Below are 17287 nucleotides of genomic sequence, written 5' to 3' on the forward strand. Positions count from 1 at the left end.
GAAAAACCAAATCTTGACTAATACCTTCACTGGAAATGTTTTTCTTGGCACCCAGAACTTACTGTTTAGTTAAGAATTAAGCAGAGTCATTAATCAGTGTATCTCCTCCTTCTGCCATCATTTGGTACACTCTTTTATTCAGTGTCATGTAAGCACTGACCTAACCCAATGTGGACGTGCAAGCTGCTGCGTATGTTTCAGAGTCTGTTAAAAGAACAGTTTGACATTTTCGCAAACACAGACAAACAAGTTAACTTGGTTTAGCATGAAAGCTGGCAGCTAGTTAATTCAGTTTAGCATTAAAGCTGGCAGCCGGTTAGGTTAGTTTAGCATGAAAGCTTACAGTCTGTTAGTTTAGTTTAGCATTAAAGCTGGCAGCAGCTCATCTTAGTTTAGCATTAAAGCTGGCAGTCTGTTGGCTTAGTTTAACATGAAAACTTAGTCTGTCAGGTTAGTTTAGCATGAAAGCTTGCGGTCTGTTAGCTTAAATTAGCATGAAAGCAGGCAGTTGGTTAGCTAACTTTAGCATGAGAACACAGTCTGTTAGCTTACATTAACATGAAAACTCAGTCTGTTAGCTTACATTAGCATGGAAGCAGGCAGTTGGTTAGCTTAATTTAGCATAAAGGCTGTGTAGACGGGGAAACAGCTAGCCTGACAGCATGCAGATCACTGATTTACACATTACATCTTGTCTGATTAATCCACTCAAAACTGATTAATGGTTTTACCACAGAACAGCAGAGACTTCATGCGTAACCACAGCTTGTCTTTGTACTTCCATCTACAGATTGAACAAACAAGACTGTAAAATTAATGAGCTTTACAGGTGCTTATATGATTTTGTCACCTTTGGACGGAGCAAGGCTAGCCATTTCTCTCTGCTTCCAGTCTTTATGCTAAGCCAGCTAATCGGCTAATACATCTAGCTTCATGGTCAGCATACAGACAGATATGAGACTAGTATCATTTTACTCATCCAGGTCAGCAAGAAAGCAAATCACCAGTCAGAATGAAAAAGATAAAAGACATGAAACAAAAGTTCAGTTGCAAATCTTACACAGATCTTTATTGTTCTTTTGTTACATACAGTTCGTAGCAGGCAAGTTGCCCTTTTCTCTTTTCTTTTTTCCATCTCAGCAACAACATTTAATGCACACATACAAAAAACCTTCTTGTTTACTTCTCTTCCCCTACGTACTTTTTTCCACCATTAACACTCACTTGATTTTTACCACCTATCATCAATCTGTAAGCAAGATATCACATCAACTTACACAGGAAGTTAATGGAGTTTAACCTCTTGCATTGACAGTCTATTTCAGTTCCAAAACACAGCTTTGTCTATCTTTTCTCTTTTCCCTTCAGCATTCAACAACATTCTCTTATGTCCATCAACCAGTCTTTGACATGTTTAACTGTCCTGTCCCTCAGGACACGTAAATACATCCTGCTGCCTGTACTGGTGCACGCAGTGTCCACAACTAAAGTTCCATGCAAGATGCTACGCTGAAAAGTGGTCTGTATCATTCTGAAAGGTCAGCTTTTTTTTTAAAACCAACATGGCTCAGTTCAAACTTTTGTTTTAAAACAAAACTTCTCATCTCTTGTCTGACATGATTTTGACATCAGATGATTTGCTACCACTATACTTCATAGTGATGTTTGTTCAAACAGAAAGACTGAAGTCTCATCTGTCACTGGATTTTTAAATTAATGCCTCCAACTGCACTACATGCAGAAAAATAAAAAAGATTCCATGTCCTAACATCTGTCATTAAAGGAATGTATAAAAATAAGACGCATTTTCTGATTAATGTAAAAATCAGACTTGTACAGAGACATTTGTAGCTTTGTGTCGTACATTTTATCTTTTTTCAGGGGGATTCTCCTCCTTTCTTGCCTGCTAAACATACTGAAAATTTCAAATTACTTCAACTAAAAACTAAAACAGTGCTCCTTTATGATACCTAAAAAAATACTACAATAAATTTTAAAATATAAAAATGTAAAACTTTCATTAGCCCCCCAAAAAAGGTCTAAAATAATGCTTAAATATCAAATTAATGGTAAACAGGATTGAATGCACCACCTCTATCTTCAAGAAATCAACAAACTCAGGACACACAGATTCATGTGTGAAAAATGGGTTTGCTTCTCATTATGCTTCCCTTTTAAGAGCCTGTGGAAGCCGTGCACGTCTCTCCAGAATACTGTGTCTCTGTGGGATGCACTTGGATGGAGGGGTAAGGTAAATAGCTGCCGAAGAGGACAGTAACACAGAACACTGTTGTAATAATACGCGCACACGCAGACACACATAAATACGAGTCCCACGCTTCTCCGTGTTGTTTTCTTAACATTTATGTACAAAAAACAAAATGTCCACCCAGGAGTCCATTTTCTCCTTTCACCTCAGCTCACACCATAGTCTCTTTTCTCTTCCCTAAAGAACACAAAGATTTCTTGTCCTTTTTGGTTTTGAGCAATGTGGGTGAGGAGAGCGGCGACGTCGAAGATGTCGTCGACAAAGACGATGAGGAGGAGCGAGATGAAGGGGACGTCGTGGTGGGGCTGGGGGTTGTGCTGTTGCTCGGTGAGCTGGGGGCAGACTGAGAAGCCGGCTGTGGGCAGTTCTCGTCTGCTTCCTCCATGTGGACAATGGCAGAGACAGAGGAGGGGCGGCGCTTGAAGCGGGAGTCGCTCACAGGCGGGGAGGGCGTGGAGGGCTCGCTGAGGGGCCGGTGGACGGAAATGGCGCTGCGGAGGCAGTTGAGCCACTGCTGTTTATGGAAAACATCGTTGACCTGCAGCGTGTGGGACTGCGCCTGGCTTGGGTCTTGGGGACGCACGCGGAAAATGTTCTTGGCTGTGGAGAAAGTGGAAAAAAGTTGAATTAGCAAAAAATTTTGACTGAGCACTGTCTATATTCCTATGTTAACCCCTGTAGACTTTTTGACTTGGACACAAGCCTCACCTTTATCTGCATTGCTGAAGGCGCCTCTGAAGGAGCCGCCCATTCTGACGTCTCCGTCCTGCAGGTCCTCCAACACAAGATCGTGCACTGGGATTGGCTGCCGGTAAACCTGGAAACACTGGCGCTCGTTCCTGGTGACAGGGCGGGTCAGAACCAGCAGCTCAGTGAACAGGAACACATGCAACTTCTGGAAAGAAACAAAAAACAATTATTAAAACCAGATATTTTACATAACCACCAATAAAGTTTCCTGCAAGATGTTTACTCTTATCAAAAGTTCATACTCGAATGGTTAAATCATGGGCTGGTTAGGGGTAAGTGAAGCAGACAGTTATAGCCTGATTGCCTTATATGGGATGTGAGGCTTGTGTTGATGAGTGAAGAGGCAGCCAAAGGGGCATTGTGTTGTGTTTTGCTCACCGTGCCGCTCTTGTTCCGCAGCTCCCCGTGACACAGTAGGCTCTTGCATTGCTCGATAAGAGGGTCCCTCTGCCTGTCATCCAGATACTCCAGCTTGTCGATGTAGTACTGGCACTCAGACTCTCCCTTCTTCATATTGATGTCTGACAGCACACCCTGCATGATGGTGATCTGAACACACAAAGGATCAAAATATTAACTTCAGCCATGTTTTATAAGCTCAATCTAAAGATAATGCCACAAATCTGTGTCCTTGACTTACCGCTTCTTCCAGGCTAGCGGCGTCTGGGTGCTCTAGTGGAGTGTGTCTCAGTATCTCTTTAAGCAGCAGTGGGTACTTGACCAGGCGGGAGCGTGGAATGTCCAGGAAGCTCCACAGGTCCAGCTTCCTGCTAAAGGGTGACTCAAGGCAGCGCTGCAGGAAGTCCTGTACCCTGCGGTCCTGCTTCTTCTGGTCCAGCAGCGCCTTGGCTGCCAGCTGTTTGCTGCAGTAGTCCTTGTAGGCGTTAAGCCTGGGCAGCTGGAGGGTGAGAGGAGACACTTACTAATGCTGCCTTTCTTACTGGAAACCAGCTGAACTTTAACAGAGTCAAAGAGGTTGAGGTACTTGACAGGATGCTTACCCAGCTCACGACAATCTGCCCGATCTCGCCCACGGTCCCATCCGGCCCTGTGGCTTTGGAAAGCTGTGCCAGGAGATCCTCGTGCAGAGGGATGTAGGCATCCAGGTTGCCGAAGATGTGAGTGAGCTCCTCCTCAGACATAATGGAGAGCTTCAGCATTGGGTCATGGTACGCCTGTGTACGGGAGAAAAGCCAAACAGTCAAACAACAACATCCCATCATGCCAAAAGGGGGTGGATGCTAAGAATAGCTCGTATAGAGCAGTAGGGGTACAAGAGAAAGACAGCGGAATAATTCCCGTCTTTTTTTAGTTCCTGGCTTGGCTGTGTGGAAGCCCTGCCAGATTTTGATTTAATCTGTTTGCTTAAAATGTACTCCCTCTGCCTCAGAGATTTACAAGTACAAACCTTGCGTGCGAGCTGGAGGTCCTCGATCAGGTCCTGTTCTCCACGAGACAGCTCAAATATGGCCTGAGGAAGGAGAGGAGGAACAAAAAGATACTTTTTTAGCCAAACACATGGATCAGGATGCCAATACATTATTGCAACTGATAGCCATTAGATTACATCTAAAACTGTGCTGGTGCCTAATGACTGAGGTCACCTTTGAAATCTTTCTGGCTGCTCTCTCCCGCTCTGTGTTTAAAACTATAAAAAGTTTATGGCTTCTGACAGTTGGCTAAGATGTCTGACATATGCAGGACAAGTAGGGAGGTAGGGCAGGAGAGCACGAGTTTGTTGGCTTGTCAGGTATATGTGAGACTGGGAAAAAAAGCCTGGGAAGGCTTTTTGCCCCATTTAGACTATTTGACACAAATACTACAGGGTTATGTTAAACTAGTGTGGCAGAATTTACCACCGTCTGGATTCCGTACTGAGCAAACTCATTTACCTGCCCCTGTACCCCTTGGTGTCCTCACCATGCTCTACTGTATGTTCATGTGTCAGTGCTGATTCTCACCTCCTGCCGCTTGATCTCTTTGGTGGAGAAAGTTCCCTTCTGGTGGATGTCTAGCGTCTCTGACCACAGCGTGCTGTTCCTCCTTTTGGGTGGTGTTGGGGCCGCCGCCTTGCTGCAAGGCTTCTGGGGCATGCCCGGCGACTTTCCATCGCCCCTGAAAGAGGCCTGCAGATGGGAAAGAGGAAGCCCCAGATGTCAGACGTGTTGCAACAGGAAGCCAAGTTGTTTGGTGCAAAGAGGTGCCCCTTGGTGTTCCCTTTCTGTGGAGTGTCACAGGAGCTTACCTGGATGGTTTGGCCGAAGCGCCGGACGGCCCCATTCTTCACCGGAGAGATGAGGTTGGCTAGCGACGTCACCCTGCCGAGAGGACGGACACGCTTTGTGCTGGGTTCCTAGAGAACAAGAGAAAAATGGTGGGAAAGATTAGTCAGGCAATGTCATGTCAAAGAAAAGCAGCACAGGGCAAATCCATCAGTAATGCCAACTGTGAGAGACCTCAGCAGTCAGTCCAGATGCTCCCTTGTGACTTCCTTGTGATGAAACACATCAAGTCAAGTCATAAATCCTCATTATTGACTCCACTCCCAGCTTTGGGGTGAGGAAATAGGAGTAGCTGGAGCCGAGGTCGAGCCGCAGCCAGACAGACTGGCGGAACAGTGGACAGACTGAGATACTGAGGAGGAGGAAGCCGCTCCAGCAGCTGTTGGCTCCATCATGTGAATGGTCTTGAGCCAGGCCAGCCCCACTGAGCACAAAGACCCTTTCTGACTGCTGATCTGGAGGGGAAGGGGGTCTGGAGGAATGCCAGGAATGCACGAGACCCTGCTCTCAGCTGTTCAGCACCCCTCCCCGCACACACTCTGCTGCTATCTGGCCTGACAACAGCTACAGCTCCACTTGAGAGTGGATCTGCTCCATCACTCAGTGTGACAGTGTGAGATAAATGCTTCCTGATTGCTGCAGCTCTTTAACTGCCTTTCCCAGGGACACAGTATGGAAAGTGTGGCAGTGTGTCAGGATTGTTCAGTAAAACAGACCACCGCTGTGAGTCGGGCAAAGGAGCAGTAGTCATAAAAAGTCAGTGAATCTGTCCCCTCTCGAGTGCTTACACAGTGCGGCATCGCAGGGGGTGCATGGTGGTGTTTATGGCTGCGAGTCGAGACAGGCTCCTCAACAGGCCTTGCGTGAGAGCAGTGCTACACCTGGGCCAGGTGACCCCCCTTCTCTCCTCCCCTCACCCAGCCCCGAGGCTGAGAGAAAGGAGAGAGCTACCTGGCCCCGTGCCAACAACAACAGGCTGCAGGAATCAAAGAGCTGAAGATCTGAGGTAATGATTTCAGCCCACAGAGCCTCTTCAAAAACATGACACGAGGAGACAGCCATAATTAGCATTCCCAAAGTTTGCACTCCCCGCAAAACATTTTGCATTTTAAGAACTTCACACTAATGAGGGCTTGCTCTCTGAAATTGAGCACCGCACTGCTAAAAGCCGTATGTGTTTTCTCCTGACTTAGGCCAAATTGGGTTTTGCCTTGGCTCAGCGAATCTGGGAAACAGAGCAGCCATTGAGGCTCCGGGCTCTGCGGACACAGCTGTAGAACAGATCCGCTCAGTCTGCTGTGGCCTGGGAGCTGCTGAGGCTGCGGTCGAGTCACCGTCTGCTCTGGGTCTCCAAGTTGGACCAGAGCAGCCTTGAAAACATAGCAAGCCCTCTAGTGGCGGAGTCACTGCTTTGACCGTGTTCCGCATGCAAAGACAGATCTTTCTTTTTTTACCTTGCCTCTGGGGACTTGACTTGCCTGAATCTTATTTTTGACCTTTTAATATCAGCAGACAGAGAGAGTAAAAGAGTTTCAGGTGGGTGGGGGTTCCAATGTCAACACTGGAAACGCATGCTGGTCATTCTGCCCTTCCTGTCCTTTAGGAACCAGCCCCAGAATAACAAAAGCCCACTAGTCCCACTCTTTGTTTATCAGCTGTAAAGTGAAAATGTGCAGACAAACGAGGGAAAGTTGCTATTCATGGCAGTTTGACTCATGCACTCTGTGGAGGTACGACGAATCTGGCTCACTTCAGGAAACCAGACAGATCCGGGGTTTGTAGTGCTGTGTTGGATAACTATTATCAGTGAAACACCGAGCCTCCAGACATACATACTGAACATGTGCAGCGCACTCCTTAAACTCCTGACCCAAGATTACAACCTTATAAACATCAGGAGTTTTTTTCAGGGATCCCACAAGTGATTCCTGTGCTTTCTCTTTGATGTAACCCTGTGTGTGCTGTGAGCTAATACTCCAGATGTGTTCCTGGGATTGCAGCACAGTTTGTGCTGATAGGTGCTGAGAGCAGACCACAAAGGAAAGAGTTGAGGTCACCAGTAAGCCAGCACAGGGTGTAAAACGAAAGGTTCTGTGAGAACAGGACTCACTTCATGAATTGTCCTTCTCCTTTATCATATGGTTTACTGTCAATGAAACCATCTTCCTGAAATCTCTTCCGAAAGAGAACTATGTATGCCTCAGAGAGGGAAGGAAGGAGCTGAAATACTACAGAAGGCACACCTGGGTTTCAACACTAATGTCCCTTTAACTGTGTCTGCAGCTGAAGGAATGCTCTCAGGCTGCTGTGTTGAATTTGCATTTCACTCCAAATATCAGAGTTAAAAAACAAGTAATTCTAGACAGGGTTGTTGACTGAGAGTTTACCCCCTGCTGCTTCAATGTTTGTAGTACTTTGAGTCTACCAACTGTCCCAATCCCTCCAATATCCCATCAAGACTGAGCTCCCTGCTGTGATGCATATTAAAGAACAGAATGGGAATACACAACACTGAGGGGGGTCTGTCCACTGTTTCAACTTCATAGGTACAGTGTAATCCAATGATTAACTTTTCCAGGTTAGGCAGTATCTCAAACCTGCCCAGGGACAAAGTTCAAAGTCTCATCTTACAGGTACAAGGCAATTGAAAGCACATGTACATTATCACACACAAACACTGTGTGCCCAAGTAAGATAAGAGCAGGGTTAGGCGCTGATTCACTCACAATCTGACACAAAGATATGACTTCATCTGAATGAGTTCCGGACAAACAATGACTTGGAGACACAGGCAACAGCTAAACAAAGAAGAAATATCAACCACCACCTTCACAGTGTGTTTTTGCATCTCACCTCTGACTCTTTGTTGGCTTGGTTCTGGTAGTCTATCACTTGCAGAGTCCGTTTGATAGGCACCAAGCTACCCAGTTCATCGTAAGCCACCATAGCTTTCAATAAAAACACAATATCCGTTTTCTTAATCCTGGCGAGTCAGCTTGAAGTAATCCACATGACAGAAAAAAATGTTGATCAAAATCAAGAGCTGTGTGAGTCAAAAAAATAAACTTAAATAAATAAATACACCTTCCCCCCTGTTCTTCTTGCCTCAGGGGCTAGAGCTCTCTGTGCGCTACCCTCAAACACGCTTTCTAATCTTTGGTCTGAGGTAAACTGAGTGAGGGAAGGCTTTATACCGGCAGTCCAGACAGGGGAGGAGCAAGCCTCTGCTCAGCCCTCATAGCTGCAGATGATGCAGGAAAGCTTTCCCTGGAAGTGGGGAGCAGCTGCCCGCAGGCTCTGTTGGTCCATCAACGCAGAATAAAAACAGTAGTGAGAATTTTACGATGACTGGAAGAGCTTACTGCTAGGAAGAGTTGATGTAAACAATTCTGATGAGGGTGCATTGATGTTGGAAAAAGAGTGAACCTTGTCTAACACAATATGGGTTATTCCTCATAGTTAAACTTTTGCTGTAAAGCCTAACAAGCCTTTTTTCGTTTTGACAATAACGCATAAAATATATCTGGAAATGATTCATCACAACTATTATGAAAGAGTACTACAAGGGATAAGCTGTTTTTGCTGCAATTCAGCAACTAGCTTTACAATCAAATTTACTTGGAAATGATTGATGATGTAACTGCTAGAGCTGGAAACAATTAATTGATAACAAATCCCAATAATTCAAACATCTTCAACTTTTTTGGGGAGAACTTGCAACACACACACACACACACACACACACACACACACACACACACACACAATATTAGCCTCTTGATATACCTGCCACAGTTATTTGTTCTTAAGCTTTTAAGTTCAACTGAATTTTAATTGTGAGTTAGACAGCTTAAGTTTTAAGGGCATAGGTTTCAGTTCAACACTGGCGGGGGCATATATAAAATGGCAGGGTTTGGGACCCTTAGTTTTCTCCTTAAGTATGACACTTAGGGCTTAATTCTTCATAGCTTAGGGACTTACACAGTTGCACAGAATCCCATAAAAGGTTTTGTTAGTTAAGAAAAAACGTTAGATTTTACAGTTTAGATTTTACAGAAAGTTTCCATGGAGATTGTATATTTAATTGTGAATTTGATCCCCAAATACCAGAAAACAATTGCAGGAAGAAATTGCGACAAAAATTAATTCAGTCAAATCTAATCAAGTGTAAAATCAAGTGTATCAATCTGGTTCTCCTGGTCCCAGAACACTCTTCTCTGAGAGTGATAAATGAGTTTTTTCATTTATCACCCTAAACTCGGTCATGTTGTAGTTAAGCTAGAGTCAGAGGTACCTCTTTTTTTTTTCTTTAACCTTGCTTTGGTCACTAAGGTCTTTTGTGCAACAGTCTGGGGATTCCTTAAGTAAAAAACCGAGACAAGGAGAAACCATAAACACTAAAGTGAACATATCTAACTATTTTACCACATCACTGTGATCAGTAATGAGTGTTACAGTCATGAGGAGATAAAAGTCCAATCTAGATCAAAAGTTTTAGTCCTAACACAAAAGGGGGATTATTCATTGCAGCTTTTACCGGGTTGGAATCAGGTACTAAAATGTTTGGAACTAAATTACTAATTCTGTACTAATTAATAAACTACAAAGTCATTATTACTTGGCCTCTTCTTGCCGGCTAATTATCAAAGCAGTCTCTGCTTTGGGGGGGGGGCAATGCTCTCTGCTCCCTGCTTTAAACAGAGCTGTTATCAGTCTCATCATTTCAAATGGGGGAGGTAATCAATTAGAATATCAATAGGGGAGCACTGTAACACACTCAGCCAGATGTTGAAACTGAAACCTGTATATTGAGCACCACTGGGGGGGGTGCAAGTGCCACCCATATGTTGATTGATCCAACAGTGGAGGAAAGGGCAACGTGTTGGTCAGTTTCAGCAAAGACAAAGAAGTTGAAATCAAATTTGTGTCTCTTTTTCATGCATGTGTGCACACCCAGACAGGCAGATGGCTGAGGGACAACCACACCTGAAGCCACAGATTCTACACACCCTTGCAGCTGGTGCACAAATGCACAGCAAAAAGTGGAGGTGTTAGGGCCTGATGGAGCAGCTAATGTGGAGGTGCTGCAAGGCAGGGTGTCACAATGTGTGTGTGTGTTTTGGGGCAAATGGACAAGCCTGATCATGGCTCTGCTTCATCCTCCTGGGTCAACATGGGGTGTGAAACAGGACACAGGCTTCATGCTGTTGCTGTGTGTGTGTGTGGGGGGGTGACAAAACACAGATGCTGATGGAGGCGTATGGATGTTGACACCTTGTTCTTTGGGTTTGTTGACGCAGCGGTCAGGAGGTCTCATTTGCTGCAGAACAACAGGACGCCAAGTTGGGATTACGTCACCCACAAACCACCAAAACAAAGTGAAGCGGGATCGGGAATGACTTCAGGCTCAGAGGGGAGAAAGTTCAGGAGCAAAATAAGACAGCAGAGCGAAAAACTTTGCAGACTGAGGAGTCAGAGAGGATCTAATAAAAAATGAATCTGTATGTCTGTGTGTAGTCTATGCGTGTCTTCAGAAGACACTGTGTGCAGTCCTGCTGTTACTCACTCTGTATGGGGAGACCTTGGGCTGATTCAGCTGTACGTCTGCCCCAGCCACTATAAAAACTCAACTCAACATGGCTCAGCCTGCCTGGCCTCGTAGCCTCTAGTCACACTGAGCTGCAGCTGGAGTGCAGCCGTGATTTACACTCCAAAACACACACACATGCCAGTCTGCGCTCAGAGTGCTGGAGTGGGATGAGTAATACAGTTTCACCGCTGTCTAACCTATGCCGTGCCAGGGACGGACTGAGCCCCGAGGCCTAAGGAGCTGAGCTCAACTTAAACTCCACATCAGCAGCAGAGGACAGGACGCACAGGGCCTAATTACAGCTTTAGGGGAAGGCATTAGCAGGCAGCTCTGGGCAAAGAAACACTGCCGAGTGCTGACTGGCTTAAAACAACAAGGAGGAGGTGTTGCCGCCCTCTGCTGATGGAGTTTAGCAACAGGAAGGGGGGGGACGACTGAAAGATTCATCTCTCTGAGTAGCAACAACCGACCTCTCAGATAAGCAACTTTTTATCAAGCCACATGATATCATTTATTTATCTTTCCCTCTGTTTCTGAGTTACAGTAAATTTGGAAATGTGCGTTTCATAAATGTTTGTGATGACTTCATTCAGACATGATAGGACTGTCACAGAAAGACCAGCATTGCCTGCATAACATCTTGCAAAGTATTTTAGTTTCTTGCTATTATTGGAGAAGAGGAGTGTTTACTGCTCTCTTGCAGGTTGCATCAGGCTTATTTTAATACTGATTCTTAAGCCTTAAAGAAATATTTTACTGCTGGAAAGATGGTCTTTTCATTAAACTAGGCTGTTTATGCAGCAGAAAGTAAATCTCCAGAGGCCCCACGATACGATGTTATCACGATAATTAAGTCATCATACAATATGATTGCAATGTAAAATGTTTTGTGATATGCTGGGTATAGCCATAACATATATTGCCATATACTGTAATATGATCTCTTTTGAACTGTAAATTATGTCCCTTATTATGTCATCTCACTTCAATCATGTTAATTCCAGCAAATGTATCAGTGTTAATAAGTTATACAATGAAAATATCAATACTTGTCATCTGTGTGTCCATACAATATTGCTACACAAAATATTGCTATAATGTATTGACTTTTTTGCCCCACCCGGAGAAAGATAAATGGTTTTGAAATTGGTGCTACATGTTCAGAGAAAACATAAAAAAAGACTGTGGCATTTGCTCTTGTTCTAAAGGTAGAAAACCTACAACTACCAGAATGCACTGCGCATTCTCCAAAAACAATGTGGCAGCCAGGTGGTAAGAAGTGACTTTGTATTGCAGCTAAACGGTAATTTGAAATGTTCCTAAAAACACCTGAGGTGAGGAATAGGCAATGCAGAAACAGAATTTCTCATATTTGATCAGCTTTACTGTTTACTGTTGGACCTCATTTTTTTAGCTTCCATTTACACAAAACAGGAAACAGTTTGGCACCCACTTTCTGTTCACAAATTTTTATATTTCAGATAAACAGTACACTACAATATGTTCCTAAAAACATTTTAGGCAAGACAGAGGCAATACAGAAACAGAAACTTGGTTTGTGTTAGATCAGCACTGCCTAGTGTTAAACTCTGACTGGAGTTTGTGTCAGTGGTTGCAGGCATATGAGAATGAGTAAAATCTGTAGTTTGAGCAACATCCTAAGTGACAGCAAAAATCTTCCAGGTGACACGTTTCGCTGGGAGATGAGCAGGGAGATCTGAGTGCTGGCAACATGAAGGGAAGTTTACGCACAATAGTTCATTTACACATACTACCCACATTGTTACAACACAAAGCTGGCCTCTGCTTATCACTGTCATTTAATACATAGTGTCATCCATTCCATCATTTAATATGGTCAGACAACAAACTCAGTCCTATTAGCTCACATTCTATATGAAAAGCATTTTGCTGGATATTCATTTATTTATCCATGCAGCTAAAATTTTGCATAAATTATTTTTTTAAATAATAAGGAATTGTTTGATTGCTATATGATTGAGAAACATTATTTTTTTGTACAGTGGAAGCATCTGCAGTTTATCTGACTTGAATCAGGGCTATGACGAGGAAATCTCTAACTGTCTTTGCCTGTAAAGTTCAAAACCAACCCCACCCCCTGAGGTTAGGGCGTGATTGAGAGAACTACTATTAATCCAGGAAGTTTCTGTTAAGACAACGAGTAACTATAAATACCTCCACTCCTCTGTGGCTGCAATTAAATACAGACTAAAGATGTAGACAGTGATCTAATCACACAAGAGCCTGTAGAAAAACCACAGTTCTCCAACCAGACTAACATGCTAGGGTTACTCAACACTGTTTTCTTTTTGCCAATGTTCACACACCCAGAGCTGCGCTGGTTGCTACCAAACACAGGGCAGTAACTAAGACTCACAGTGATACCGCCGACGCTTTGTGATACTGATAGATCTTCAGCCTACAGACACAAACATAAAAACACAATTTTCCAAGTTAATATGAAGTCCTTTGTCATGGTGGCCCACACACATATGGATAATTCATACTTGGATGTTCTGTAGATATGGCACATGGGTGACACAACACCACTATAGTGCAAAGGGAGACCTTAGCGAACAGTTGCCAGCTGATCATGTGCGTCTATGTTTTTACTGTAAACTACTAAGAGTTCAGCAGAAATATGACAGTGGAAGAGGTTTCATTATCGTTTTGAGGGTTCCAGGGAATTCATGTTCAAGTCACGTCTCATGTGACTCACGTCCATCATGTACAATGAAATTTTCATTGCAACATTCTGGTTCTGAGGCACCCACTCACAGGACACAGTTTGATAGTTCCGCGGTAGAGTGGGATGATAGTTATGATGATAGATTTCGCATCACATGAAATACATCATATTTCCAGTGGTAGTTATACTTCAATACCACACCTCTGGTGGCGGCAGTAGCTCAGTCCATAGGGACCTGGTTTGGGAACCGGAGGGTCGCCTGTTCGAGTCCCCGTCCGGACCAAAATATGGAGCGCGGACTGGTGGCTGGAGAGGTGCCAGTTCACCTCCTGGGCACTGCCGAGGTGCCCTTGAGCAAGACACCAAACCCCCCAACCGCTCGGGGCGCCTCACCAAGGGCAGCCCCCTCACTCTGACATCTCTCCACTTTGTGCATGTATAGGTCCTGTTTGTGCATGTGTGTGTCTTTTGGACCTGTGTGTAATTCACAAGCAAGAGTGAAAACATGTCTGGACTGTTTTATTCACTCACACTGACTCCTACCATTACATCCCTGGTTTCTCTAAGTAATTTAGAACTTAAAACTTCATGTCTGACTGTCCTAGTTCGTATCACCCCCCCTTGAAGATCCGCATATTTATTTGAACCCAACAGCAACAAAAAAAAAGCCTCTCTCTATATGGCTATTTAGCGATTTAGCGTAGCCTCAGTCGGGTCGGACACAGTGGAAGTCAGCAAACCAGAATATGGCACCCGGAGGTGGAAGTAAGTCTGCACACCCGCAGCGGCCCGCAGCCATTAAACCACAGAAGAAGAAGGAGCCGTGTTTACAGAGAGTGTTCTTCGAGTAAGCAGGACGCAACGGGCATTGCTCAACACATAACAGTTTTACCAGATGTATCTATAAGGACTTGGTTGTACTTTCGATGTCATGGCGAATAAAGAAGGAGCACCATCTAAAAGAAAAAGAACAGAAGAACAGAAGAAGGCTAAACAGGACAGTGATAGGGCTTTAGCCCAAACGCTGTAAACCTCGGCTGGGCGTTCACCAAGTGGAGAGAGCTGAGAGATTTGAAAGGTTTTAAAACTGATCCCGAGTTGGCCCTTTTCCTAATCGACAGGTATGTAATTTTTGTTTTTATTTAGAGAATATACCAACTTGTTAGACGTTGTTTCACTTCAATATATGACGACATGGAAGTTGTAAGCAAGCTAAATGTAACGTTAGCTGATGTGAACCGCCTTTGTTTATTAACGTTACAACAAACACCACAAAATTATCTGTGACTGTGACCATGAACACGAATATACAGCAGGCAGTTGTCCTCAGCTTATAAGAAATTCAGAGCTACACCAGAACATTTATGAACAGGTCTTACTTTACTACTAACTTGCGTGTAACGTTAGCATGTTAGCATGTTTCCACTAATTACTTGGACTGACCTAACGTTAGTAACGTAAGCTTTGCAAGCGAAGGCTGCAGCTAACAGCTTTGCTGTGTTAAGATTAGATCAGAACAGAAACATGACAGGAGAATTTACTGATTAATTTTGCTGTTTCCACTTGGACTGACCTGACGTTAGTAACGTTAATCCTCTCGCTCTCCAAAACAAATGCATGCGGTAATTGCCGGTTGCAGTCAAGATTTTACGAATGAAGCAGAATGCCGGTTGTAGTCGGAACAGCTGTGCGGAAGTTCCGCACAGCTGTTTTAAGTAATCCCTGTGAACCAAATAATTCAAGTTGACTTCCCCAAATACAGTCAGATTGAGCCTAAGTGTAAAGCATGTGTAGATCATATCTTTTAAAGTGTTAGTTCCACCTGGAAAGCTTCAGGGGATAGTGCGCCCAAAAATGAAAATTCAGCCATTATCTACTCACCCATATGCCAAGGGAGGCTCAAGATGAAGTTTTAGAGTCCTCACATCACTTGCAGAGATCCAAGGGGAGAGGTGTTAGCAACACAACTCCATCTAATGGAGGCTTATGGCGCTCCAGGACACTTGGATCACTACGGACGAGTAGTATGGAGATATTTTGTGGTTTCAATTATGTGTTTTTGGACGTTTGAATCTGGGGCACCGTAAGCCTCCATTAGGTGGAGTTGTGTTGCTACCCCTCTCCCCTGGGATCTCTGCAAGGGATGTGAGGATTCTAAAACTTCACCTGAGCCTCCCTCGGCATACGGGTGAGTAATGGCTGAATTTTCATTTTTGGGTGCACTATCCCTTTAAGCTGTGCAAAAGTTGTTTGTTAGATAAACCATGCTTGTCGGGTTAGCCTGTGGATGTTTAACAACATCAAAAGTTAAGGGAGTGGAGGCCCAAGTAAGGAAGGTGAGAGGGATGATGGATGGGACCAACATCCACAGGCTTTCACCCAGGAGGCCAGTGTTCACTTCCCGTAAGATTGTAAAGCCAAACCCTGTTATTTGTTATAGTGTACCGTGCTCCTGGCCCGTATTCTGAATTTTTATCTGAATTCTCAGAGTTTTTATCCAGTTTAGTTCTTAAATCAGATAAAGTTATTATTGTAGGCGATTTTAACATTCATGTCGACGTTGATAATGACTCCCTGGCTACCGCGTTTATCTCATTATTAGACTCCATTGGCTTCAGTCAGGGTGTACATGAACCTACTCATTGTTTTAACCATACCCTCGATCTAGTTCTGACGTATGGAATTGAAATTGATAACCTAAAAGTCTTTCCACAGAATCCCTCGCTATCGGATCATTATCTGATTACTTTTGATTTCTTTTTACTCGATTACACGCCACTCAGCAACAGTTACTATACTAGATGTTTATCAGATAGTGCTGTCGCAAAACTTAAGGAAAAGATTACTTCGTCGTTAAATTCAATACCAATACCTTCAGTAACACAGGTTTCCCGTGCCGACTTTAACCTCTCCCGAATTGATCATTTTGTTGATAGTAGGCTCGCACGAACAACGCCGACTCTGTAGCTCCTCTTAAAAGAAGTTAAAAAGCAAAGAAAGTTCGCTCCTTGGTATAACTGTCAAACCCGTAAGTTAAAACAAATATCACGAAAATTTGAAAGGAATTGGCGATTAACCAAACTGGAAGAATCTCGTTTAATCTGGACAGACAGTCTCAAAACTTATAAGAGGGGCCTCCGCAATGCCAGAGCAAACTATTACTCAGCTCTAATAGAAGACAATAAGAACAACCCCAGGTTTCTTTTCAGCACTGTAGCCAGGCTGACTGAGAGTCAAAGCTCTATTGAGCCTTGTATTCCCTTAGCCCTTAGCAGTAATGATTTTATGAGCTTTTTTAATGACAAAATTCTAACTATTAGAGGCAAAATTCATGACCTCCTGCCCTCAGATAGTACCTATCTAACCTCAAACACAGCTGTAAAATCTAATATATATTTAGATTGCTTCTCCCCAGTTTCTCTTCAAGAATTGACTGCAGTGATTTCTTCATCTAAATCATCAACGTGTCTCTTAGACCCCATCCCAACTAGGCTACTTAAGGAGGTCTTTCCTTTAGTTAACACTCATATATTAGATATGATCAATATATCCTTATTAACAGGCTATGTACCACAGTCTTTTAAGGTAGCTGTAATTAAACCTCTACTAAAAAAGCCCACCCTGGATCCAGAGGTGTTAGCCAACTATAGACCAATATCTAATCTTCCCTTTATGTCAAAGATCCT

The 17287-nt window shown here is 43.8% G+C and overlaps 1 protein-coding gene across 2 annotated transcripts in view; it reads right to left on the bottom strand.

Annotated features, from left to right (window-relative positions):
• Window positions 1–1042: 1042 nt before the first annotated feature.
• Window positions 1043–17287, bottom strand: part of LOC125882644 (neuroepithelial cell-transforming gene 1 protein-like) — a 49482-nt gene continuing 33237 nt past the window's right edge. The window contains exons 1-9 of one of the 2 annotated variants that reach the window (XM_049566453.1): window positions 8155–8473; window positions 5265–5372; window positions 4981–5145; window positions 4428–4490; window positions 4021–4194; window positions 3660–3917; window positions 3398–3568; window positions 2978–3164; window positions 1043–2869 (exon numbers count right to left, since the gene is read on the bottom strand). In XM_049566453.1, the coding sequence (XP_049422410.1) occupies window positions 2421–2869; window positions 2978–3164; window positions 3398–3568; window positions 3660–3917; window positions 4021–4194; window positions 4428–4490; window positions 4981–5145; window positions 5265–5372; window positions 8155–8247 (1668 nt within the window). In that variant the 5' untranslated portion in view covers window positions 8248–8473 and the 3' untranslated portion in view covers window positions 1043–2420. Of the gene's footprint in view, window positions 2870–2977; window positions 3165–3397; window positions 3569–3659; window positions 3918–4020; window positions 4195–4427; window positions 4491–4980; window positions 5146–5264; window positions 5373–8154; window positions 8474–17287 lie in introns of those variants that run through there. The other variant, XM_049566454.1, reaches the window with a different exon arrangement.

The sequence above is a fragment of the Epinephelus fuscoguttatus genome, linkage group LG22 (assembly GCF_011397635.1).
Source record: "Epinephelus fuscoguttatus linkage group LG22, E.fuscoguttatus.final_Chr_v1".
Lineage (NCBI taxonomy): Eukaryota > Metazoa > Chordata > Actinopteri > Perciformes > Serranidae > Epinephelus > Epinephelus fuscoguttatus.